The following is a 21196-nucleotide window of genomic DNA, read 5'->3' as shown; positions in this document are numbered from 1 at the left end:
GGCGAAGTTGAGTTTTTTCTTTCTTTTCTCCCCCCTTCCCTCTCTCTTTCCAGCCGCCTTTGGTTCTTCAACTTAAAAAAAAAAATTTTTTTTCCCTCTAAGAACAGCAGGGGAAAGAGGAGTCCGGAGAGAGGGAGAGAGAGTGAGGCAGTTGGCTAGGAGGGCCGGGGGTGGGTGGGGGGGGGGTCGCGGTCCCTGCGGCGGGTCAGTCTGGCTGCGGGGCGCAGGATCGCGTGGAAGGTTGCTGCGAGCTCCAAGGCGCCGCCTCCGCCGCCCAGAGTCCGGTTCGGTGCGGCTGCTGCCGAGCGAGCTCCTCCCGCCGCCGCCGCCGCCGCCGCCGCCGCCGCCGCCGCGCCGCGTCCCCGACCGCCCGCCGCCCGCCTGCTCGCCAGCCCGCCCCTCGGGCCCCGGCGCCAAACGAGGAGGTGGGCAGCCGCGCCAGCCATGGACCGCCAGAGCTGAAGGGCCGCCGCGGAGCCCCTGGCCCTCGCCCCTCCCCAGCCCCACGCCCGCGGTGCCCTCGCCCCTCTTCGCCCTTCGCCTAGGGAAGGCGGGGGAAAGACGGGGATTAACCCGAAGAGAGAAAGAGGGGAGGGGGAGCCAGTGTCTCCCCCGGGGCAATCGCTCATCGCCCCCGAAACCGCCGCGCAGAGCGTTCGAGGGACGACTTTTACCCATTTTGCGCCCCCTTTTTGCCAAACCCTAAAATGAAAGGACAAAACTTGGCTCAGACTCTTGTAGTCCGGACGGCGACTTGTGCATTTTCAGCGGCATCTCCCGGAGAAAAAGCCATGCGCGCCTGATTGTTCTGTGGCCCCAAAGCTTCAGTGTGTGTGGGGGTGGGTGGGGGGTGGGTGTGTGTCTGTGTGTGTACACAGACGTCCACACACTCACTCGCGGCCGCAGGATCAGCGCCTGGAAGCAGACGTTTCGGCCACAGACTTGGAGAGGAGGAGCTGGAGATCAGGAGGCGTGAGCCGCCGGGAGTTTGCAGAATCCGTGGTGTGAATGAACTGGGGGCACCTGGGCGCCCGGATCGCCCCCGCCCCCGCCCCGGGCCAGAGTTGAGTAGTGGGGCATTTTTTTCACCCTCTTGTGAAGAATTTTTTTTTTTTTTATTATTTGTTGTAAAGTCTTTTGCACAATCACGCCCACATTTGGGGTTGGAAAGCCCTAATTACCGCCGTCGCTGATGGACGTTGGAGAGGGAGCGCCTCGCCGAGGAACAGTCGCCTGCACGCCCTCGCCGGACCCGCGGCTCCCTTGTTGCGCGCCGGCTCGGCTTTGCCCCTGCTGCCGGTCGGCGGGCTTCGGCGCCCCCTCGGCTCCCGGGCGCATCCCGGCGCTGCTCCGGCTCGGGCCCTCGGACTCGGGCGCCAGTGACCGCTTCGCCACCGATTTCCTGCGCCTGCCCGACGCGCCCAGGGGGAGCCCGAAGCTCTGCGCGGGATCGTCCCCCCAGGCTTAACCCGGCCGCTCCGCTCGGATTCCTCGGCTGCCCTCGCTCTGGTGGCGACTTCCTCCCCGCGGCCGCGTCCCCTCCCCCTCGCCATGAAGGTAGGTGTTCTGTGCGCTGTCGACGCTCGCCACTTTTTTTTTTTCTTCACTTTTTTTCTTTTTGGAAGTTACCAACCCCCCCCCCCCCCGCCCCCGCAACCCCCCGCATACATACCTCTTCCTATCCTTCCGTTTCTTCTGCTGCCTCCAGAAGCTAGAACTCCTGCATAGCTGGCAGGCGCTCCTACCCCTTCGCCCACCCGCCCACCCTCGCGCACTACCTCTGTCTCCCGGGAGACTTCTTGTCCCACCAAAAGTTCCGCAAGCCTTTTGGACTTTGGAGGAAAAGTGAGGAAGAGCCAGGGCAGAAGAACTGAGAGCGGTTCACCGAGGACTTTGTTCTTGCCCTAAGAAACATCAGTGTAATTTACTATGTATATTTCAGTAACAGGATAATGATTCAATTCAACAAATATTTACGAAGCGCCCACTGCGCGGGCACCAAGAGGGTGTGTGGCCGGGGCTCGGAAAGGGGAGGAGGACTCCTTGGGTGGGAGACCGGGCGGCAGGACTAGGAGCCTACACCCCAGAGCAGTGCACCGCCCCCTCTCCCCTCGTCCTCTGTTGCGGGAGGCCAGGTTGCAGGCTCGTCCGGGCCGGGGAATCCCAGCGCTGCAGGCCCGGGTGCCTTTAAGAGTGCCCAGTGGGGGGCCAGTGCGCACCCTGGCGCGGGAGCCGGGTCGCGTTATTAGCATTATTAGCCGCCACTGGGTGAGCTCCGGCACTTTGCCGGGGTGATGGGGGCGGGGAGTGTTGGCAGTGGTGGCTCTAATCCAGTCCTCTGAGAGAGCGCGCCCTGGCCCCCTGCGCGGAATCTGCCGTGTCCTTTGGAAACATTTGGGCCTCCGCTTTGGGAGAGCGGGCGGGGGGCAGTTTGTGAACTCTTGTTTGTTTTAATTGTCAGTTGTATGTTAAAGCCGAGTCACACACTCCGAGGGTCACCGGGAGTTCACTTTTGCGAAAAGTTAACATTTCTTCCTGCAATAGAACTTGTTATTTTCCAAACAACTTCTCCTCTCTCTGTCCTCCAAGCTTCGATCCTTAATTTTCACTTTTCTTGATCCTCTCCCATTTTACTTTTCTAGAAAATAAGGCTGGGATTAGAATTAAGATGTTTCCTAAAGCAAACAAATTCCCGCTCGCCCTCCCAAAAAAAGTTTTAAAAAGAACCCGAAATCTGGAGCCCCCCGGGGCCTTGTTTTACTCTCCAATTCCAGTTTGGCGTCGGGGCCCCTTCTCCTCTCCCGTTTTTAAATGGACAACCCTCTGTTTGGAAGTCCCTTGGAGCCAGGGGTGGGATCGCATCTCCTCAGCCCCTGCCCTCCCGCCAAGATTCGCTGCTGCCCCAGCCTGATATGGAGATTTCGTTTCTAGACAGCCTCTGCCAGGGGAGTTTCGTGGGGGCAAGGCTGAAAGCGCGCAAGCTGTGGAGACGCCTTGTAAACTGTGTCCGAGTGTGTAGATCCCTGTCCTGTGTGTGGGGAGCGAGGGGAGTAAAGGGTCAGTTGTTCTCCAGTCTTGGGCTTACTAGAGAGCCTTAGTCCCGCCGGGCCCCACAAAGGAGGACCCTCCCCCAGGAGGACTGGCCCGAGAGCCCCTGGCCTTTCCCTTTCCTCACCGGAGCGCCCCGGTGCACAAGGGGTTATCATCGCGCGCACCGAGCTCAGCTCTTCCCGCTGCCTTTTCACGCTCGCAGTGCGGTGCCGGCTGCCCCCTGTTGGCTGCCTCGAGGTAGGACGCCTGGGAGTCGGCTCCTTGGGGTGGGCAGTCAGCTGCTCGCCTCTGCCTCCCACCTCGGGCTCCGCTCGTCCTTCCCGACCACCAGGTCCACCTCTCCCTCTCGAGGGCCCCACAGAGGCCCCCAGGGAACAAGCTGCTCTGCGTAGCCGCCGCAGTACAGATGGGGCCAGGGGTCCGATCCAGCAAACGGGACTTCGGAGAGAGGAGGGTTTACCTCGTCCCCGGGGCGTAGGAACAGGAGCATCGCCCTAAGAAGGCCTAGGGAAGGCCTAGGGTACGGCCTGGGCGCTCCCACCCCTGCTCTGTGGGAGACAAGTGTTGCTTTCTCTTTCTCGGCCTCAATTTCTTCGTCTATTAAAAAGCGGAGTTGAAACTGTCCCTGAAGGGTGGGGGTTCAAGTGATCTTCAATTTTCTTTCTCCTTCATTCTGCTCTTCCTCTGGATAAAGTCGAGAGCCTGCGCTTGGAGGTTAACCTGTGTGAGAAGGTGTAAGTGATGTGTGTGTGTGTGAGAGAGAGAGAGAGAGAAGAGAAGGTATTGAAGTCTGAAGAGACTCGTCCTGGGATGGAAGTGGGGAGACAGGGAACAGCCGGGCTTGGCCACCGCTCTTCCTTTGGAGCCTCCTTGTTCAGTCCAGAGCCGCGGCAGTCCTTGCACTGATCACTGGGCGCAAAGAGCTCCCTCCACCTTCTCTCTAGGGCTTCCCACACCCCAAACGTACACACAACACACACGCAGCGCTGTGGACACAACAAGGCGGTGAAGGACTGCTTCGATCCCTCTGAGCCCAGGCTAGAGGCTTAGGGGAGCCCTATGTCCTCCTCTGCTCCCCCTTTAAAGCGGACCTCCCGTGGGCCTCACCAGGCTCAGCCCCCTGGGCTCCCTCTTCTCTCTGGGTACTTCCTGGGGCAGGGCGTCCCAACTTGGCGGTTGCAGCCTTTTGTCTCCCACAATTTTCTGTTTCTCTCCTTTAGGAAGAGATCACAGTTGGGAAAACAAAGTTTATTTCCTACCAAGAGCAGGGATCGTTGGAGTTTCCTATCTTTTTAGCCACCACGAGCCCAGGTCAAACTCACTTCTGACTCCTAGCTGGTCTCCCCCTTCATTTTCATCCTCCCAGACCTGGGGGAACCTAGACTCAAAAAACCGAGTGGAAGGGGATGCCCAGACCAAATAAGGTAGCGCCCATGGGTGAGGGTCGAGAATCTTCTTCCTGCCTTTGCAGAATCTCTCTTTAGGGGCCACAGAGCTGAGGACTTGGGTGCTGGGCGCTGGCTCAGACCCGCTGGCTCTGTGGCTTGGGAACCTCATCTAACCAGAGTGATGGTTTCCTGTCTCCCACCCCTCATCACCCCCAGCCTGCACCCCAGTGGATAAAGGTGGTTTAGGAACACCTTCAATCCAATGCAGAGGCTTTGGAGGAGAGACAGAATAAGCGTCACTGCGTTGAGCTGCTCTGGCTTTGGAAACTGGGGAGCACGAATGTCCTACCCCCACTTCACCCCTCCCCTGCGATAGAAACTCTCAAGCGCCCGGGGCCCTCCACCCCATCGAATGCTAGGAACAGATTCTGAGGACCTTACATAAGCGGGCTTCTCGTGGCTCTGAAAGTGTTCGAAAACATTTAGCCCGTTCTTTAGTAAACTCAGTCTCTGCCCAGAACTTTTGTTTTACCCCCGGTGTGACCGTCTCCGGAGAGGTCTCATTTCGTACTGTCTTTTGGGATCAGATCTCTTGGTAAACAGGCAAGGGTGTTTACCCTTCAGAGTCGATGCATTTATTAGTGAGTTCGCTGTGGGTTCTTTCAGTCCTTCAAACTTGTGGGGCCTTTTTTTTTTGGTTGCACGGGGATTGGAGCGGGAAGAGGGCCAAGGTGTTTCCGGGCAAGCACGCGGGGTTAAGTGGAGACGCGACTCTCAGGGCTCTCCTGGCGGTTCCCCTTTGGGACACCTCTGGCCTACCCCTAATCTGGAGCTGGGGAGACCCGAGTCTCGGAGACCCAGTGACCCACTCCCAGTTAGGAATGGGCAGACTCTCCCTAGGGTCATCGGGCCCAAAATCGGTTCTGTTGTGTGGCTTCGCCTCTAACAAAGAGATCCGCTGTAATCCGCCGAATCTGTTATCAATTTCTCTGCTGCCCGCGCCCCTCCCCGCGTGCCCCGCCCGTCGGGAAGCTCGGAAAGTGCGCGCGGCCAGCAGCCATCTCCGCCCGCGTCTCGGAAGCACGTCGGTGCGTGTGTGTCTATTGAACGCGTTCGAGTGTGTGAATGTGCATGGGTGTGTTGTGAGTGTGTGTGCGTGCGCGGCCTTGGCCGCGGAGGGGGGTGGGAGTCGATTTTGCAGCCTGGGCCGCGCGCGAAGGCAGACCTCGCAGCCCACTCCCTCCCCTGGAGGAAACTTGACACTTCGGGCGGGGGTGGGGAGCGAGACCGAGCCTTCTCTATCTTCGGCTGGGGAAACCCCAGGTTTCTGTTCTCCGGGATGCGCCCCTAGCTTTGCGGCGTTTGGAGAATGAGTGGGCCAAAGGCTCAGAGCCCTGGTTAGCGGGCTCGGGGGACCACATAAGCGTTTCCTCTTGGAGAAGCCCCGAGCTGTCTGGTCAAAAGGACGGCGGGCACAGAAAAGCCTTGGCACGCTCCTGGGCCCCCTCGCTTTTCCAAGGCTGCCTAGGTCCCCTCGGTCCCTTTGACGGCGCACTTTCCAGGCCCTTCGGCCCCCTGGAGAAGGCTCACCTTTCCTTTCCCGAGGAAGGGGCTCCCTCCGGGCTGCGGGCGGTGCAGCGCAGCCGGGTTACACTTAACACAAACGTAAAAGGGGATTTTGGAAACCCGCTCTTCCCTCCCACACGGGCCACTGTGTCGCGCCCCCGCCGCCTACAGGTGGACAAGTCACCAGTGGGGGGGTGGGAGAACGGCCGCGAAAGCTCCCAGGGCCGCCCCCTGCCCCCGAAATTCTTCACAACGGGAATCTTCGCCGCCGGGGCCCTCTCTGCTCCCTGGAATCCAGGGGCTCAGCCGCGGCGCGGGAGCCGGCGCATCTCTGGCCCCACCGAGGGCTCACTGGCACCCGCGGTGGCCTTGCCCTGCACTCTCACCGTTCGGGACTTAACCGAACCGAGTCTGAATTGGGCTGGAGGGTGGGGCGGAGGTGTTCTAAGGCCAAGCTCACAGGGCCGCGATGGCAAAGTGGCCAAGTCCAGACCAAGACCAAAGAAAACTGGAGCCCCCCGTGGTTTCCTTTCCTCTTTCTCCGTGGCAGCTGTCAGGAGTGGGGACCGAAGGGGGGGCGGGAGAAAGAGGAAAATGAAAAATCAGAATTTGTGGGAGGGCAGGGAAGGGATCCTCTCCCAGCACAGATCCCCTATTTGCCTCAGGGGTGCTAGCCCTTCTCCCCTTCTCGGGGGTGTGCAGAGTGGCCAGAGGAGGTCGCAGGCAGGGGAGGGGGCACTGTTTTCCTGTTTCCTGGGTTGAGAGAGCAGGTCTCTCTCCCCGTTATCCCCAGGGCCCCCCATCTCCTCCCCACTCCAATCTGGTTGAATAGTGTCCTAAGGAAACCCAGGCTGCCCTTCCCCCTCTGGAAGTGGCTTCCCCCAAAGCGGCCTGTAAACTGATTAGGAAACATACGCTGTTAATTCCGAACTGCATTTCCCAGCTGGGCACTCTCGCGCACGCCGCTCCCCGGGGCCTCGCCCCCCACCCCCTGCCCTGCCCTCCCGCGTCCTGCCCCTGCCCCCACCCCCACCCCACCCCCGCGCCGGCCACCCCGCCTCCTCTGCAGCCGCCGGCGGCGTGCTCCACTAGCCTTCGCGCTCCTCTCGCCCATGGAATTAATTCCGGCTCCACTTGTTGCTCGGCCCAGGTCGGAGAGCGGACGAGGGTGGCTGCGGGTTCCCGAGTGAATTCCCGAGGAGGGACCCAGCACAGCTCGGACTAGAGGGGAGCGAGGGGGTGCGGGAAGCGAACGAGCAGGAAAGAGGCAGCGCTTGGCAGCGGGGCTTTGACTCAACAGCATTGAGACATGTTTGTAATCGCTGGCGTGCCCCGCGCGCAGGATCCCAGCGAAATCAGATTTCCTGGTGAGGTTGCGTGGGTGGATTAATTTGGAAAAAGAAACTGCCTATATCTTGCCATCAAAAAACTCACGGAGGAGAAGCGCAGTCAATCAACAGTAAACTTAAGAGACCCCGGATGCTTCCGTTGTTTAAACTTGTATGCTTGAAAATTATCTGAGAGGCAATAAACATCTGCTCCTTTCTTCCCTCTCCAGAAGTCGATTGGAATATTAAACCCAGGAGTTGCTTTGGGGACGGCTGGAAGTGCAATGTCTTCCAAGTTCTTCCTAATGGCTTTGGCCATATTTTTCTCCTTCGCCCAGGTTGTAATAGAAGCCAATTCTTGGTGGTAAGTTCCTTCTAAGTACATATTCTTTGTTTGATTTTCTTTTTTCTAAGATTCGTGGGTACGATGCTGCAGTATTTAAAGCTGAATCGTGAGTCTGAGTGCCTTTATGTGATACATATGTCTATAATATATTTTGTGTATATATCTGGAAATCAGAATTTTCTTTTAACTTGTTAATATCGTCAAGCTTAGTCTTTAGCTCTGTAGGGAATGGGACCCTATAAATCTACCCTTTTTTTCTATGAGGCCCTTGTTCAGATGTCTGCTTGTAGTACATCATGTAATAAAAGGGCACCGAAATTCACTTCTCTAATAATTGTAAGCCTATCTATAAAATTTACTTTTGCCACCTCTAGGTAGTAAAAGCGAGTTCCAGCTTTTATTTTCTGTCACTCGAGGTTATTAACCTTCAGGGTCTGAGGCAGGCAGAGTGTTCTAGGAAGACAGCTGCACTCCAAGTGGGGAAATATGGGGCTAGAAATTTGATCAAAAGGAGGTGAACCTGAAGTAGTCAAATGTCCTTAAACGAGCGTTTCTCTCTGGTTAGGGGCCTTGTAGATAGACTGCAGTGTATCCAAAGGATTATTTTTGACGGCGTTCTGGGTATTTTTTCCCTGTAAATGAACAGCGTTTCTTCTGACTGTCAAACATGACTTGTGTTCACTGGATACCCTGTCTTGGGTCTTTTACAATCACATAAGGGGCCCTTTTAAAATGTCCAGAAACTGGTGAATTTTCTTCAGTCTCTCTACTTGTGTCCCAATTCTTGCACCGGTCAAAAGGAGCTCCTCTCTCCTCTTCCCCGTGTCTAATTCTGTCTGCTTTCACATGCATACGTTTTCAAGGCAGATCCGTCCAATTTGTGGGGCAAAGGGAGTCCCCTTTCTCTAATGTCAGAGTCCCGTCCCCCCAACCGCCATCTCCCCCATTTCGGAAATGTGGGTTCAGGTAGATGGCAACCCGGGCAAGGAAGGGAGTGAAAACCTAACTGAGGAGCCAGATGGCGGGGTGGGGACTGTACAATACCTCCGTTTTCTGAACGCAGTTTAAACAGAGAAGTTTTATGAAGCCCTTCTCCTACTTTGTCATGAGGACAAGCAGGAGAGAAAAAGCATCTGTGTGCTGAAAACTCTGTCTCGCTGACATGCTTTCAGGGGGCCTACCTCGAGAGTTCACGTAAATCTTGAATGCACATCTCCCCCCACCCCTTCTAGGTCGCTAGGTATGAATAACCCTGTTCAGATGTCAGAAGTATATATCATAGGAGCACAGCCTCTCTGCAGCCAGCTGGCAGGACTTTCTCAAGGACAGAAGAAACTGTGCCACTTGTACCAAGACCACATGCAGTACATTGGAGAAGGCGCGAAGACGGGCATCAAGGAGTGCCAGTATCAGTTCCGGCATCGGCGTTGGAACTGCAGCACCGTGGACAACACCTCTGTGTTCGGCCGGGTCATGCAGATAGGTAGGACACTGTGCAACAGCTGGTTAAATGCAGATCAAGCCCTCTCCTGAAGACGGGCTTCTGCGAGCACTTAGGAGCTTGCTAAGGACGGAGTCTTCCAGCTGGATGAGCGCAGGGTGGGGGGAGTCTTCCGGAATCTTCCTCACTACTGCCCCTGGCCTTAATTCCTGTTCCCACACCTTGATAATAATAAGTTTGGGGGCTTCTTTAGTCAAATCAGAAGGGAAGCATCAGAGACACCTTCATTTTTCTGAACACTGCACTTTTTTTTAAAAATGCCTTCTGTTTGGAAGAGAAGCAGAACGCTTATTTCGGTTTCTCAAAAGGAGGTGAGGAAAGATGAGTCATTTATATCCTTTTAAACTTCAAAACTCTTTTAACGGTTAGAAGTCTCTTAAGCCACAATTGAAATGGCCCACGCATCAAACTAAATACTGTCATCTTTCGAATGCTGGCTACGTTGGGAGTGAATAAGGTTTTAATTTTCCTAATATAGATGTTTCCTGAGGCTATAGAGATATATATGTTAAAAGCTTTATTTTTAGGCCCAGAAAGAATTTTAATTAGGAGTGATCCCATTTACATTGTGATTTTGGCTATTGACACACAAGCACATGCTTCGGATCCCAACCTAGAGACTTAAAAAAAAAGTCTTAAATGTATTGCTCACAGTCAGATTCTTTAGGTTAAACGTATCCTTGAACTTGGTAGTGCATGCAGGGAGGAGGTGGCGTTAAAATGGGGCCAAAGGCAAAGAATTTGGAGACTCTGTCTGCTTCTGGTTTGGTTTAATAGCATAGGATACTATCTGACAGATGGGATCCTGTGTGTGTTTTCTAGTGTGAATATTTTAGGTCCCTTTAGTATTATGCAAACAAGCCCTTATAATTAATATGACCGCGGTGATTCCTAAAATAAGAAGCCATTTATCAAAGCAATTAACTGTTTAGACGGACTGAAGATAAAAAAAAGTTGGCTTAATATCCGTCACGGATGGATAAAATGCTTTTATAAAAACCCTGAAAAGTGCATTCATTGAGAACAAAAAAGAGTTGTCAGTGGATGTTTGAGCCAAGAAGCCAAGCGACTTCATATACTAAAATAATACAGGACTGGAAGCCATTCCTCTGATTGAATGGCAAAATGGTCTGCGACTCTCAGCCTGCAGTTTCATAGGGCTTTGTCCTTCCTGTTAATGATTAAAATGTGCTAATGTGTATACTGGGATCCGAATCCAGGAGTTAAGCGGCAGGAACACAGGAGCCTGCCCTGAACGTGGACTGCCCTATCTAGTAAAGTAGTGGGGTGGTGGAGATGCCCTTCTGCATTGCCTTTTTGTGAGCAAGCTCACAACATATCAGAATGGTAAGTTGTCAGCTTTCCCTTCTCACCTTGGCCTTATGTATTCCCCCTAAACTGCCTCCCTCTCAAACTCTGGGAGCACTTTTCCGCGTGTGTTTGAGTTTGCACAAGCCATACATTTTTGATGGGTAACCAGGAAGCAAAACAGCCATTGGAACGGTTTTTCTGTGTCGTCACTGGAACAGGGCTTTGATTTAAGATCCTCTTCTCGTCTTCCTATGTAGCCTGTGTTGGGCCAAAATGTTCAGAATAAGCTATCATTTGCTAAGTGGATTTGAGTTCTGCTGGAGATTTATTTAAAATGTGGTCCAAGATTCAAAGAGCCTGCCTCCTCAGGGAACAAGCAGAACCTTTGGTACAAAGGCTTATAGTTAATTGTCCCTTGCAAATACCCTGTCTGGTCCTCAGCTGTGCGGTACTCCCATCTGGGTTGGTGGCGAGTGGGTGGGAATCGAACTTCCTCCTGGGGCACCCTGCTAAGATACTAGCATCAAGTTTACCCATGTCCTGGGCATCTGAGAGCCCACCCTAACCTCCTTTGCCAAAAGTCCCCCAGGTTCCTGGGGTCTTACAGCAGGAAGCTGCTGCTGGGCTTCCGGAGGAACATGGGGCCCTCTCTTCTATTTATTTAAAAAAGAGATGGAGGGAAGAAAAACCAGAATAGATTTTTGTGGAAGGGGAACACGGACCCAACCCTAACAGTGGGAAATTAACTTGGCTTTCACTTTTCTATTTATGAGTCTGTTTGAAGAGAAGGAGCTAAGGGAAAATTTAAGGCACCTTTGATGTTGCAAGGGGTGTGTGTGTGTGTACTCACTCCAGAGCACTAAGTACAACCAGAGACATGGGGAGCAATTCGTGAGAATCTGACCCTGTGCTGGGGCCAGTGTCTGAGAAACTCAGGCTGCTACTTCCATCCCTCTTTGACTCATTTTTCTAGGGTGCTAGTTGCCTGGGAGGCGCTGTATACAATTGGCCAGTGAAGGGCCCACTCCTCATTTCGGAAACTTTCTCATTTTTCATCACCGCTATCCTTTCCTCCAGCTTTTGTCTCCGTCTCTTCTTTGTCTCCACACTGTGAAAAGATATATAAGAAAGGCTCCATTTTTAAGGGGTGTGAGGGTCTGAAGAGAGGTAAATTTCACAGGGAGGGAACCCGAACTGAACTGATGGCTGCGTCCATAGGCTATTAGCCAAAGAGCACTTTTCAAACTGACATTTTTCCCTGCAGGGACCAATGAGCTAAAGAGATTCTGACCAGGTTTGGGTGCCAGGGCAAAGGAAAAAAAAAAAAAAAGGAAATGCTCAAGGTAGATCCATGAAAAAAGCAGCATTATTGTGTTTTGTATAAAAGCCCTTTTATGCGCCGTCTCCTCGAAAGACCGTGCCTCATGTTCTTCTATCTCCGCAGGACTCTTTATCTCTCTTCCTCTAGTGGCTGCCTTACTCTACATGTCTCCCATCTGGGGCCACAAATTTTTCTGTACTATCAGTATTAATCCTCCAGTAACTCCCCAGAATCTGTCTGCTCGCCTCATTTCTCTCCACTCCCTGATGTGCCCTGCCTCTCTCATTTGAGTTAGATACACGGAACACCCCTTAGGAACTTTCTGGATCCTCCTGCCAACCACCAACACGCTCCTCAAATTATTCATTTTTTTTTCAAATTGTGGGAGGGAAGGTCTGTGGTAGCTGGGAACCTTCGCTATTCCTGGAAGGAGGAATCACACATGTCTGTGGATTGAAGTGTGGAGACTGAGTCCCAGAGAGGGCAGCCTGCGGGATCCTGGAATGGTATAGCCGTCCTCCTCAAACGGACCCTTCTGGTTGGGGTGGGGTCCTGTTGTCAGCTGTTCTGCTGCTGTTACCCCCCCCCCCCACCAAAGATTGTTAGGAAGCTCTTTAAGTGTCAGAAAAACTTACTCTGGTACAGGGATTTCAACACCAAAAGTGGCCTTTTTTCCTGCCCAGGCATCTAGTTCAATACTTATTTTATAGTTGAAGAAAGTGAGCCCCCTACCCCCCAGTACACCCCAGCTTCAGCGGGCAAGGTGTTAACCCTTTCTCTCTGGTACCACATTTCTATTAAGTGGCTTCTTGTTACACACAGAAACGTCTCCATGTACAAGTGGGAGTTGAGGTAGTCTGCGATTGCCTCCACTTTCCTCCCGATGAATGGGACTCCTCTATCAGTGTTGTACAGGGTTTCAGGAAGAGGAAGACTCTTCCTTTCCCCTCAGATTGTGGTTTCTTCTTTCTTGTTATTTATTCTAATGCTCTGAGGCTAAGGCTGTGGGTGGGGGTGTGGTTTGCAGAAGTCGCATAAAAGACAGCAGGCTGTTAGAAGTAGACCTCCATCTTCTGGAAGAAATATCAGACCCATCAGCTTGGGATTGAAGAAGGGGCAAGTTTCACTCTAATACTCTAGGAACAGGTTTAGAAATGTCCTCTGGGGACGTCAAGAGCCTGAGACAGGCACCCTGTGCCTCCTGATGGAAAAAAGGGGGGGGGCGCCCCCCCCCCCCCCCCCCCAGTAGGGCTGCTTGCAGCCTCTGGGTTCCAGGGTTCCAGGGCCGGAGACTTTCAGAGGCCCTAAGCCTAGCAAATTCTGTGCTCCCGCCTGAGGTAATTCGACATGAAAATGACACCAGACCTTAACATAAGCGTAAGGAGGTCTCCCCACGTTCTGTTCTCCCTCAATGACTTCTTTCACGTGCGTTTTGGGAAGTAAGTGTTCCAAGATTTTCAGGGGCTGGAGGGAACACCAGTCCAGCGCCGCCTGAGCGCTGTGGCCGCTTCAGTGTCAAGAGTAAAGGTGTGTGTGTGGGTGTGTGGGGGGTCTGCTGCTCCTGTCACTTGCCGCTGCCGCCGAGTGTTGGGCGGTTGTCCTGCCTCCTCCCCTGGGGGTGGGGGCCGGCCCCGGGGGTGTGGGTATTAGGGCTGGGGCGCCCCCGGCCCCTCTGCCCCGGGCCGCTGGGTGGGTGGGGTGGGTGGGGCTCCCCAGGGGCCCTCGGAGCCCGGGGCCGCCGGCAGGCGCCGGGTGACCCCCGCGTCCCGCCCGCAGGCAGCCGCGAGACGGCCTTCACGTACGCGGTGAGCGCCGCGGGGGTGGTGAACGCCATGAGCCGCGCGTGCCGCGAGGGCGAGCTGTCCACCTGCGGCTGCAGCCGCGCCGCGCGCCCCAAGGACCTGCCGCGGGACTGGCTGTGGGGCGGCTGCGGGGACAACATCGACTACGGCTACCGCTTCGCCAAGGAGTTCGTGGACGCGCGCGAGCGGGAGCGCATCCACGCCAAGGGCTCGTACGAGAGCGCGCGCATCCTCATGAACTTGCACAACAACGAGGCCGGCCGCAGGGTGAGTCCTCCGCCCGCCCCGCCTGCCCGCTCCGCCCCATCATCCCCCGCCCCCGCCCCCGCCGCCCGCTCCGGTCCCGCTGGGGTCCCCAGGCTCGGCCGCCGGTCCTCCGGCCCTCGGTGCCGCCCTGCGCCGCCCTCCAGGTGTACCTGCCCCTCGGTCGCTCTCCCGGGCGTCCGGCCCCTTCTTTCCCTTTCTGGCTCTGCCCTTCGCTGCTCCCCTGTCCGCCTCCTTCCCTTCCTCCCTCCCCCCCCACCCCCCCCCCCCCCCCCCCCTCCCCCAGAAAGGCCTCCTCGAGGTGAATCATCCCGCCTGGCCCCCTCCAGCAAAGGTGCTTCTGCAGTCGCTGGACGGAAAAGAAAGAGCTTTCTCTGCCTTTTTAATTAGTCCCCAGTGCCATTGGCCAGCCCAGCTCAGAAATAAAAATGTGAATAAAGCTCGCCCTCCTTGGAACATGTTTGTGGTTGGGCTTAAATTTGGGAGAGGCAGTTCTTTATCCCGGGAGGTGCCCAGTGGAGAAAACCCTCAGCTCAGCTTCCAGGACTTGGCTTTTCCCTCACTTGCTTTCTCCTTGCCTCTCCCCATGGCATTAGATAGCAGGCCTGACGGATTGAAGGTTTTATTTTGTTTTGTTCTGTTTAAAGGGTTTTTCTAGGAAAACGATGGCATTTTTAGGAGTGTGGACTTTTGTAGGTCTGCCCATCAGGCCACTCGAGGGTGGTTCTGGATAGAAGAGAGAGCCCCTCAGAAGGGCCCAGAGAGACCAGCTTTGCAAGCCCTCACCAGCCTTCTGGGTCCACTCTTTCCTTCCCCTGGTGGGATGCTTCTCCACAACAGTTAAAAAGACCCTTTTTTTCCTGCGGTTAAACACATGGCACTTTATGGCTGCTTTAAAATGAAGGGGTGAAACTTTTCTTAACTTTGGCAGCATTGAAAACCAGGGTCATTATTTTTTCACAGAACCCAAGGTAGGTGCCAGGAACTTTCTGGTCAGAGATTTCACTCTTCTGTATTTTGGGGTGAGGAAAAGGGAAGATAATCACAGAGTAAAATATAGAGGACTGGGAGGAGTCTTAGAACCCTCTAACCACACACCCTCATTTTTAAAGCTTGGGAAACTGAGGCCCTAGAGAACCACTTCATGTCCATGGGGGAAAAATTGATGGATTGAGATACAAGCCCAGGCACGTTTTTATTAAACGCATGCGTCACAGCTCAGGGGTAAAGGGCTATCGATTGCAGAATTAAAGAAATCTAGGTTAAGATCCAGTTCTGTTCCTTTCCGTGTAGGAGTCTCAGTGACCTCATTTGCACATCTTTTGGAAGGTCATGGCATGAAATATTGCTTGGGATTATGTGAGGACTAAGTGGGATCATACAGGGGTGGGGTCATACGAAGTTACCAGTGCTTCTCTCTATCCAACCCGTAAAACAATAGCTTCACAGGGTTCAGTCCAAGGGCTGAGTTTAGCATCTGCCTTTAGTGAGTGCTTGATAAATCATAACTTAATTGGTAAATGTTACGAAATGGGGAACAGAGAAGTCAAAGATTATCTAGATAATTCCAGCTAACCTAGCTTCTCACATTGATGGTAAAAACGTGGAGGTGCTGGGAAAGGACTAAACTCTGTAGATTTTTGCCTGTGGTGCTGTGAGGGGTCACTTTACGGTTTCAGAGCTTCTTTCTCAAGCCTCCCATTGCTGTCTCTCCCCTCTGGAGCTGACCAAGGCCACATCATGGACATGTCAACCCCACTCCCCGTGGGAGCCCATAAAGCTTGTCCCTGTCCTCACAGGGGGGCACATCCCAGTACTCAGAGCAAACCGCAGTGCCCAGGGCCTCAGACCAGACACACCTCCAAGAGAGAGATGTGGTTGACTCTTCCGGGCCCATCGTGCCCATATTGGGTACTTTCATCCATGGAGGGGATTTCTTTGACTTCTCTCAGGAAGAGAAATGATCAGAGGCTTAGCAACCAAGAAGAGAAGGTCAAGGGATTTCCAAGTGGAAATAGGGGGTTTTGGGGAGTTGGAAAAGCACCTTTAATATTAGAATGTCATTTACCATCTATATTTTTAAATAGAGAGTGAGTTCTTTTGGTAGGTTTTATAAGTGGAGCAGTGAGCTATGCTTGGATCCTGGCAGATGAGGTTGCAGAGAAGACAGTTTTTCTCCAGGACAGTGGGGGAAGGGAGGAGGAGATTTGGACCCTGTGCCAGGAAATCATATTAGAATCGCCTGGGGGCATTAGCTTTTTCTTTTCCTCAAAGGGGAGCAAAGGTTAAATACATTTGCAAAACCTTTCCACACATTAGCTGAGTGCCTGAATCTCTTTATGCCAAGGGAGTACATTTGGCTCCCCCCCCCCCCCCCCCCCCCCCCCCTTAAAAAAAAAAAAAAAGCCCTTTATGAATCCTTAGAGGATTAGAGGATGAAGGGAGCTGTTCTGGGTGTAAGGCGCCTTCTAGCTCCCTCCAGCCTCTAGGTTCTTGACAGACCTCCTGCAGCTTGCCAGCACCACTCCAACTGTGAAGGGTGACTGGCACAGGAGCTGTGGGCAGTGGGGACTATAAATAGGCAGCCACCGCCTCCCAGACTGCTGGGCATGGTGCTGTGAGGCCAGGACGGCGGATGCTGCTACTGGGAGGCCAAGGTGACCCAGTGAGAGCCCAGGACCAGCACCCAGATGCCTTGGGCTCATCACCCTGGAAAAAGAGCAGATTCACCGATTGCCTCCCATATGCCATGTAGCACTTTCCTCGCATCCCCTCATTTTATCTTTACAACAATATTGCGAGGTTTGTACCATTACAGTTCCCGTTCCCAGATAGAAAGAGGAGGCTCTGAGAGGTAAAGCCAGTTGCCTCAATGCCAGGGCCCAGTTAGGACAAAACTCACATCCGCCTAGGTCCGGTGTGGAAGCTCTTTCTTACACAGTGTGGGGAAGGGTGAGGAACTGTGCAGGACCCAGGAGTGAGAATGCCTGAGATCCAGACCTGGTTTCTCCACATTCCAGCTGTGTGGCCTGTGCAGGACACTTACCCTCTCTGTGCCATGGGCCATCATCTAATCCATTATAATGTTATTTGGGAGGCTTTAATGAGATAAGTAGTATAAAGTCTCTGATGACAGTGCCTGGGACACTAATAATAATAGTGACTAAGATTTGAACGCTGATCCCACCGGGGCTGCTCCCCGCACCCCGCCCTCCTGCTTAGCAGCTTGGTGCCCATGGGCACGTCACTGAGCATGAGCTTGGAGCCCAACCACCTGGGTTCAAATCCTGGCAGCCCTCCCTTCCTGGGTAACTCTATAGCCCTCACTTTTCCTCTCTGTGAGATGGGTCAGATACTATACTAGCCCTGCCCTCCTAGGCTGGCAGAGGGGATTCACCCAGGTGAGGAAGGCAGGAATTGTGGATAGTCTCTGGGATCAGTGTTCAGGACATTATCCTAGGGGAAAAAAGAAGCAACTGGAGTGTTTTCCTGTTACCATTTAAAAGTTGGTTGTTGCTTCCGGTGAGGTATACTAATGAGAGGTTAAGAGCCCATTTATTTTGTAGATTTTTTAAAGAAGGCAATACCTGGGTGCCTGGGTGGCTCAGTGGGTTAATCCTCTGCCTTCCGCTGTGGTCATGATCTCAGGGTCCTGGGATCGAGCCCCACATCGGGCTCTCTGCCCAGCGGGGAGTCTGCTTCCCTCTCTCTCTCTGCCTGCTTCTCTGCCTCCTTGTGATCTCTCTGTTACATGAAGAAAGAAAAAATCTTTAAAAAAAAAAAAAAAAAGAAGAAGAAGAAGGCAACACCTGCCTTCTGGTAGCGCAGGAGGAGGAGGAACTAGGCCGGGCCCTGGGGGAGCTGGTGGCTACTGCTCCCCAGGGGAAAATGATGGGGGGAGCTTTGGGAACATGCCCTCCCTCGCTCCAGGCTCCTCCGCGAGTGGGTGCGCTGACTGTCCTCTCTCCCCACAGACGGTGTACAACCTGGCCGATGTGGCCTGCAAGTGCCACGGGGTGTCGGGCTCCTGCAGCCTCAAGACGTGCTGGCTGCAGCTGGCCGACTTCCGGAAGGTGGGCGACGCCCTGAAGGAGAAGTATGACAGCGCGGCGGCCATGCGGCTCAACAGCCGGGGCAAGCTGGTGCAGGTCAACAGCCGTTTCAACTCGCCCACCACGCAGGACCTGGTCTACATCGACCCCAGCCCTGACTACTGCGTGCGCAACGAGAGCACGGGCTCGCTGGGCACGCAGGGCCGCCTGTGCAACAAGACGTCGGAGGGCATGGACGGCTGCGAGCTCATGTGCTGCGGCCGCGGCTACGACCAGTTCAAGACCGTGCAGACGGAGCGCTGCCACTGCAAGTTCCACTGGTGCTGCTACGTCAAGTGCAAGAAGTGCACGGAGATCGTGGACCAGTTCGTGTGCAAATAGCGGGTGCCCGCTGCCCGCGCCTCACCCAGCCCCGCTCCCAGACCCACTTATTTATAGAACGTACAGTGATTCTGGTTTCTCTTTTAATATTGTTTTATTCCCCTCCTCCCCCCAGCATTGCAACCGGAAGCATTTTTTTTCTGTTCCCATCTAAGAACTCTGTGGTTTATTATTAATATTATAATTATTATTTGACAGTAATGGGGGGGTGGGAACCAAGACAGATATTTATTTTGTGCATCTTTGGAAAGGTAAGACAAGACTTCTTTTGATGGTGTAGGATGAGGGGGGATTACAAGTACCCTTAGTTGTATGCACATCTAGAAGGGAAAGGAAAGATGTTTTCTTTTTCTCCACTGTGGGGTCAAATATAGGACAGGTAGCAACCAGCTGGAAGGGGGTGGTACAGCTCTATGCATGATTCAGCTTCTGTGACCAAAATGGATTGTCAGTGCTCTGGGGCACGTGGAAGGGTCTTGAGAGAAACAAACACTAAATGAGACCCACCCCTTCCCTAGGGGCTGCCAGTTGGAAACATTTTCAAACTGGTAATTTAAAAAGTAACAGCAAAAAATCTCGCATCCCTCCAAGATATATCATTTGCCTCCTTTTTCTCAAATGTTCGATCTGCACAGGGTTCTGTACCAGTAGCTACTGAAACTTGGGGAACAGGCAGGAAAGCTCCGGAAGTTAAAAGCCTTAAAAACACCCATATCAAGATCCTGATCTGACGCTGTTACAGGAATTAGGTTATCAGATTGGAAAAGGATCCCTGAATGATTCTGGGTACTAGCCTTTTCGTTTGGAGAGAGGTGGGGAGGTTGGCCTGAATATTAAAAAAAAACTATACTGTAATTTTCTTAGAGATGCTTGGTTAATAAATGATAATGATGGAAATAATAAACGAATTCCATTCACAGATCCTCAGCCCAAATAACAGGGTAACTGAACTGGGTGCAGATCAGCCCTGCCCCGGAGCGGAAATCCTGTACGAGGGGGAAACAGTGAAGTCGGCCCTCCCGCTCAACCCCAGGTCCTCTCTGATTCCTCCTGGCCTTGGTGCAATGTGATGCTGGCCAAAAGGCAGCTCCAGTAGGTCCCTTTGATTGTGGGACAGGAAATGAAACATTACAAGCTCCACTTGGGAAACGGTTTGCTACTTAGGGAATTTTTTCCCCCTCAAACTTTTATTTTGAGGAGCAGTCTTTTTATAGGTTTTAATGACATTACACGGCTAATGGAGTTCCCAGAGGTGTTGCAAGCGTTTCACTCTTGTGATCCTGTGTGTTGACTATCCACTCCAGCTTTTCCTATTATACTGCAGGTATACCCTAAGGCTGTTCCTAGTGTACTTGAACAGTTGCATTTATAAGGGGGGGTGTGGTTTAATGGTGCCTGATATCTCAAAAGTCTTTTGTACATAACATATATATATGCACACACATACATCTATATATAAATATAAATATAATTATATCTCAGTGCAGCCAGTGACTTACAGTTTATTCTGAGGCAATTTCTCCATCTAGAGCATTGTTACTCTTCATTGCAATCCAATGGGGATTTTTCCAAAAGTTTTCCAGGTTGAACTTGGGCTGCGGCCCCGATGCGAGCGATCACACCTGGAGGGAGCATCACAAAACAGCCTTGTTTCTGAGGAATCTGGAAGGTCTTACTGCGAAATGCATGTTGGTTTGAAAATTCCTTTTATCGGCCTTGCGCTACCCCCTTCTCTCCAACCTCCATCTCTGTACACTTTCCTGAAAGGGCATTATTCGTTTGCCATGGATGTGGAAACGAAGAGAGATTCGAAACTCAGAAGCATTGTCCATGTTTGTGTTGCCATGGTTCCATTTGCAGAGTGGAAACTGGTGCCTATTAGCACTTGTTTGAGTCCATAAGGAAAATTAAGCTCATGGCATACATAGCTAATTAGAAAAAAAAAATTTTTTTTTTTAAAGCGAAGGACACCTCTTTCCAAAAAGTGCCATCAAATGTGTTCTTATTTCAGATTTATGCTATTTTAGAAGTTTGGAAAGACACCCATCTCCTGCAACCCTCCAAGGCTCAGTGACCTTCACAATGACCTCCGCCACCTGTGGCTCTTTAATTTATTGCACGAAGATATTCTCGTCCCCTCAGTTGCAGTGAATTGCAAGCAAAAGATCTTGAAATTAAAAAGCACTAATTAGTTTAAAATGTCACTTTTTTGGTTTTTATTATACAAAAACCATGAAGTAATTTTTTTATTTGCTAAACCAGATTTTGTTCCTTTTTAGTGATTCATGTTTATGAAGAGAGTTGAGTTTAACAATCCTAGTTTTTAAAAGAAACTATTTAATGTAAGATATTCTACTTGTCATTCAGATATTATGTATATCTTCTATGGCCTTTATTCTGTACTTTTAATGTACATATTTCTGTCTTGCGTGATTTGTATATTTCACTGGTTTAAAAAACAAACATCGAAAGGCTTATGCCAAATGGAAGATAGAATATAAAAATAAAACGTTACTTGTATATTGGTAAGTGGTTTCAATTGTCTTTCAGATACTTCATGTGGAAGGTTTTTTTTTTGAGAAACCATGAGGGATAGTTTAGAATGACTACACATCAGAATAATAGAAGAGTACAGAGTTTTACCAAAACCAAACTTTGGAAGCTTCAAAAGATTTCTATATGTAATGGAACAAAAGGGGAATTCTCTTTCCTATATATGTTCCTCAAGAAAAAAAAAAAAAAAGAAATCAAGCAGATGGCTTAAAGCTGGTTATAGGATCGCTCACATTCTTTGAGCATTATGCATGTAACTTAATTGTTTTAGAGCGTGTTGCTGTTGTAACATCTCGGAGAAGAATGGAGAAGGCACATGCTTTTATCCATAA

At 52.2% G+C, this 21196-nt stretch overlaps 1 protein-coding gene across 3 annotated transcripts; it reads left to right on the top strand.

Annotated features, from left to right (window-relative positions):
- Positions 1 to 372: 372 nt before the first annotated feature.
- On the top strand, positions 373 to 20836 carry WNT5A (Wnt family member 5A). Of its 3 annotated transcripts, none has more exons than XM_059389978.1 (5): positions 373 to 1557; positions 7564 to 7697; positions 8912 to 9162; positions 13589 to 13881; positions 17853 to 20836. In XM_059389978.1, exons 1-5 carry the CDS (start codon positions 1552 to 1554, stop codon positions 18309 to 18311), a joined length of 1143 nt encoding a protein of 380 aa, XP_059245961.1. In that variant the 5' UTR covers positions 373 to 1551; the 3' UTR covers positions 18312 to 20836. The 3 variants fall into 3 exon arrangements, with proteins under 3 accessions (XP_059245961.1, XP_059245964.1, XP_059245962.1); XM_059389981.1 differs by lacking the exon at positions 373 to 1557 and adding an exon at positions 5499 to 5527; XM_059389979.1 differs by lacking the exon at positions 373 to 1557 and adding an exon at positions 7074 to 7155.
- Positions 20837 to 21196: the final 360 nt, after the last annotated feature.

The sequence above is a fragment of the Mustela nigripes genome, chromosome 2 (assembly GCF_022355385.1).
Source record: "Mustela nigripes isolate SB6536 chromosome 2, MUSNIG.SB6536, whole genome shotgun sequence".
Lineage (NCBI taxonomy): Eukaryota > Metazoa > Chordata > Mammalia > Carnivora > Mustelidae > Mustela > Mustela nigripes.
Note: the sequence above shows the minus strand (reverse complement) of the source record. Positions and strands in the feature narration are given on the sequence as shown.

Coding starts and splice junctions, on each gene's coding strand:
- WNT5A (XM_059389978.1), top strand. Junction 7,698..8,911: donor ATAGAAGCCAATTCTTGGTG/GTAAGTTCCTTC, acceptor CACCCCTTCTAG/GTCGCTAGGTATGAATAACC. Junction 9,163..13,588: donor CGGCCGGGTCATGCAGATAG/GTAGGACACTGT, acceptor TCCCGCCCGCAG/GCAGCCGCGAGACGGCCTTC.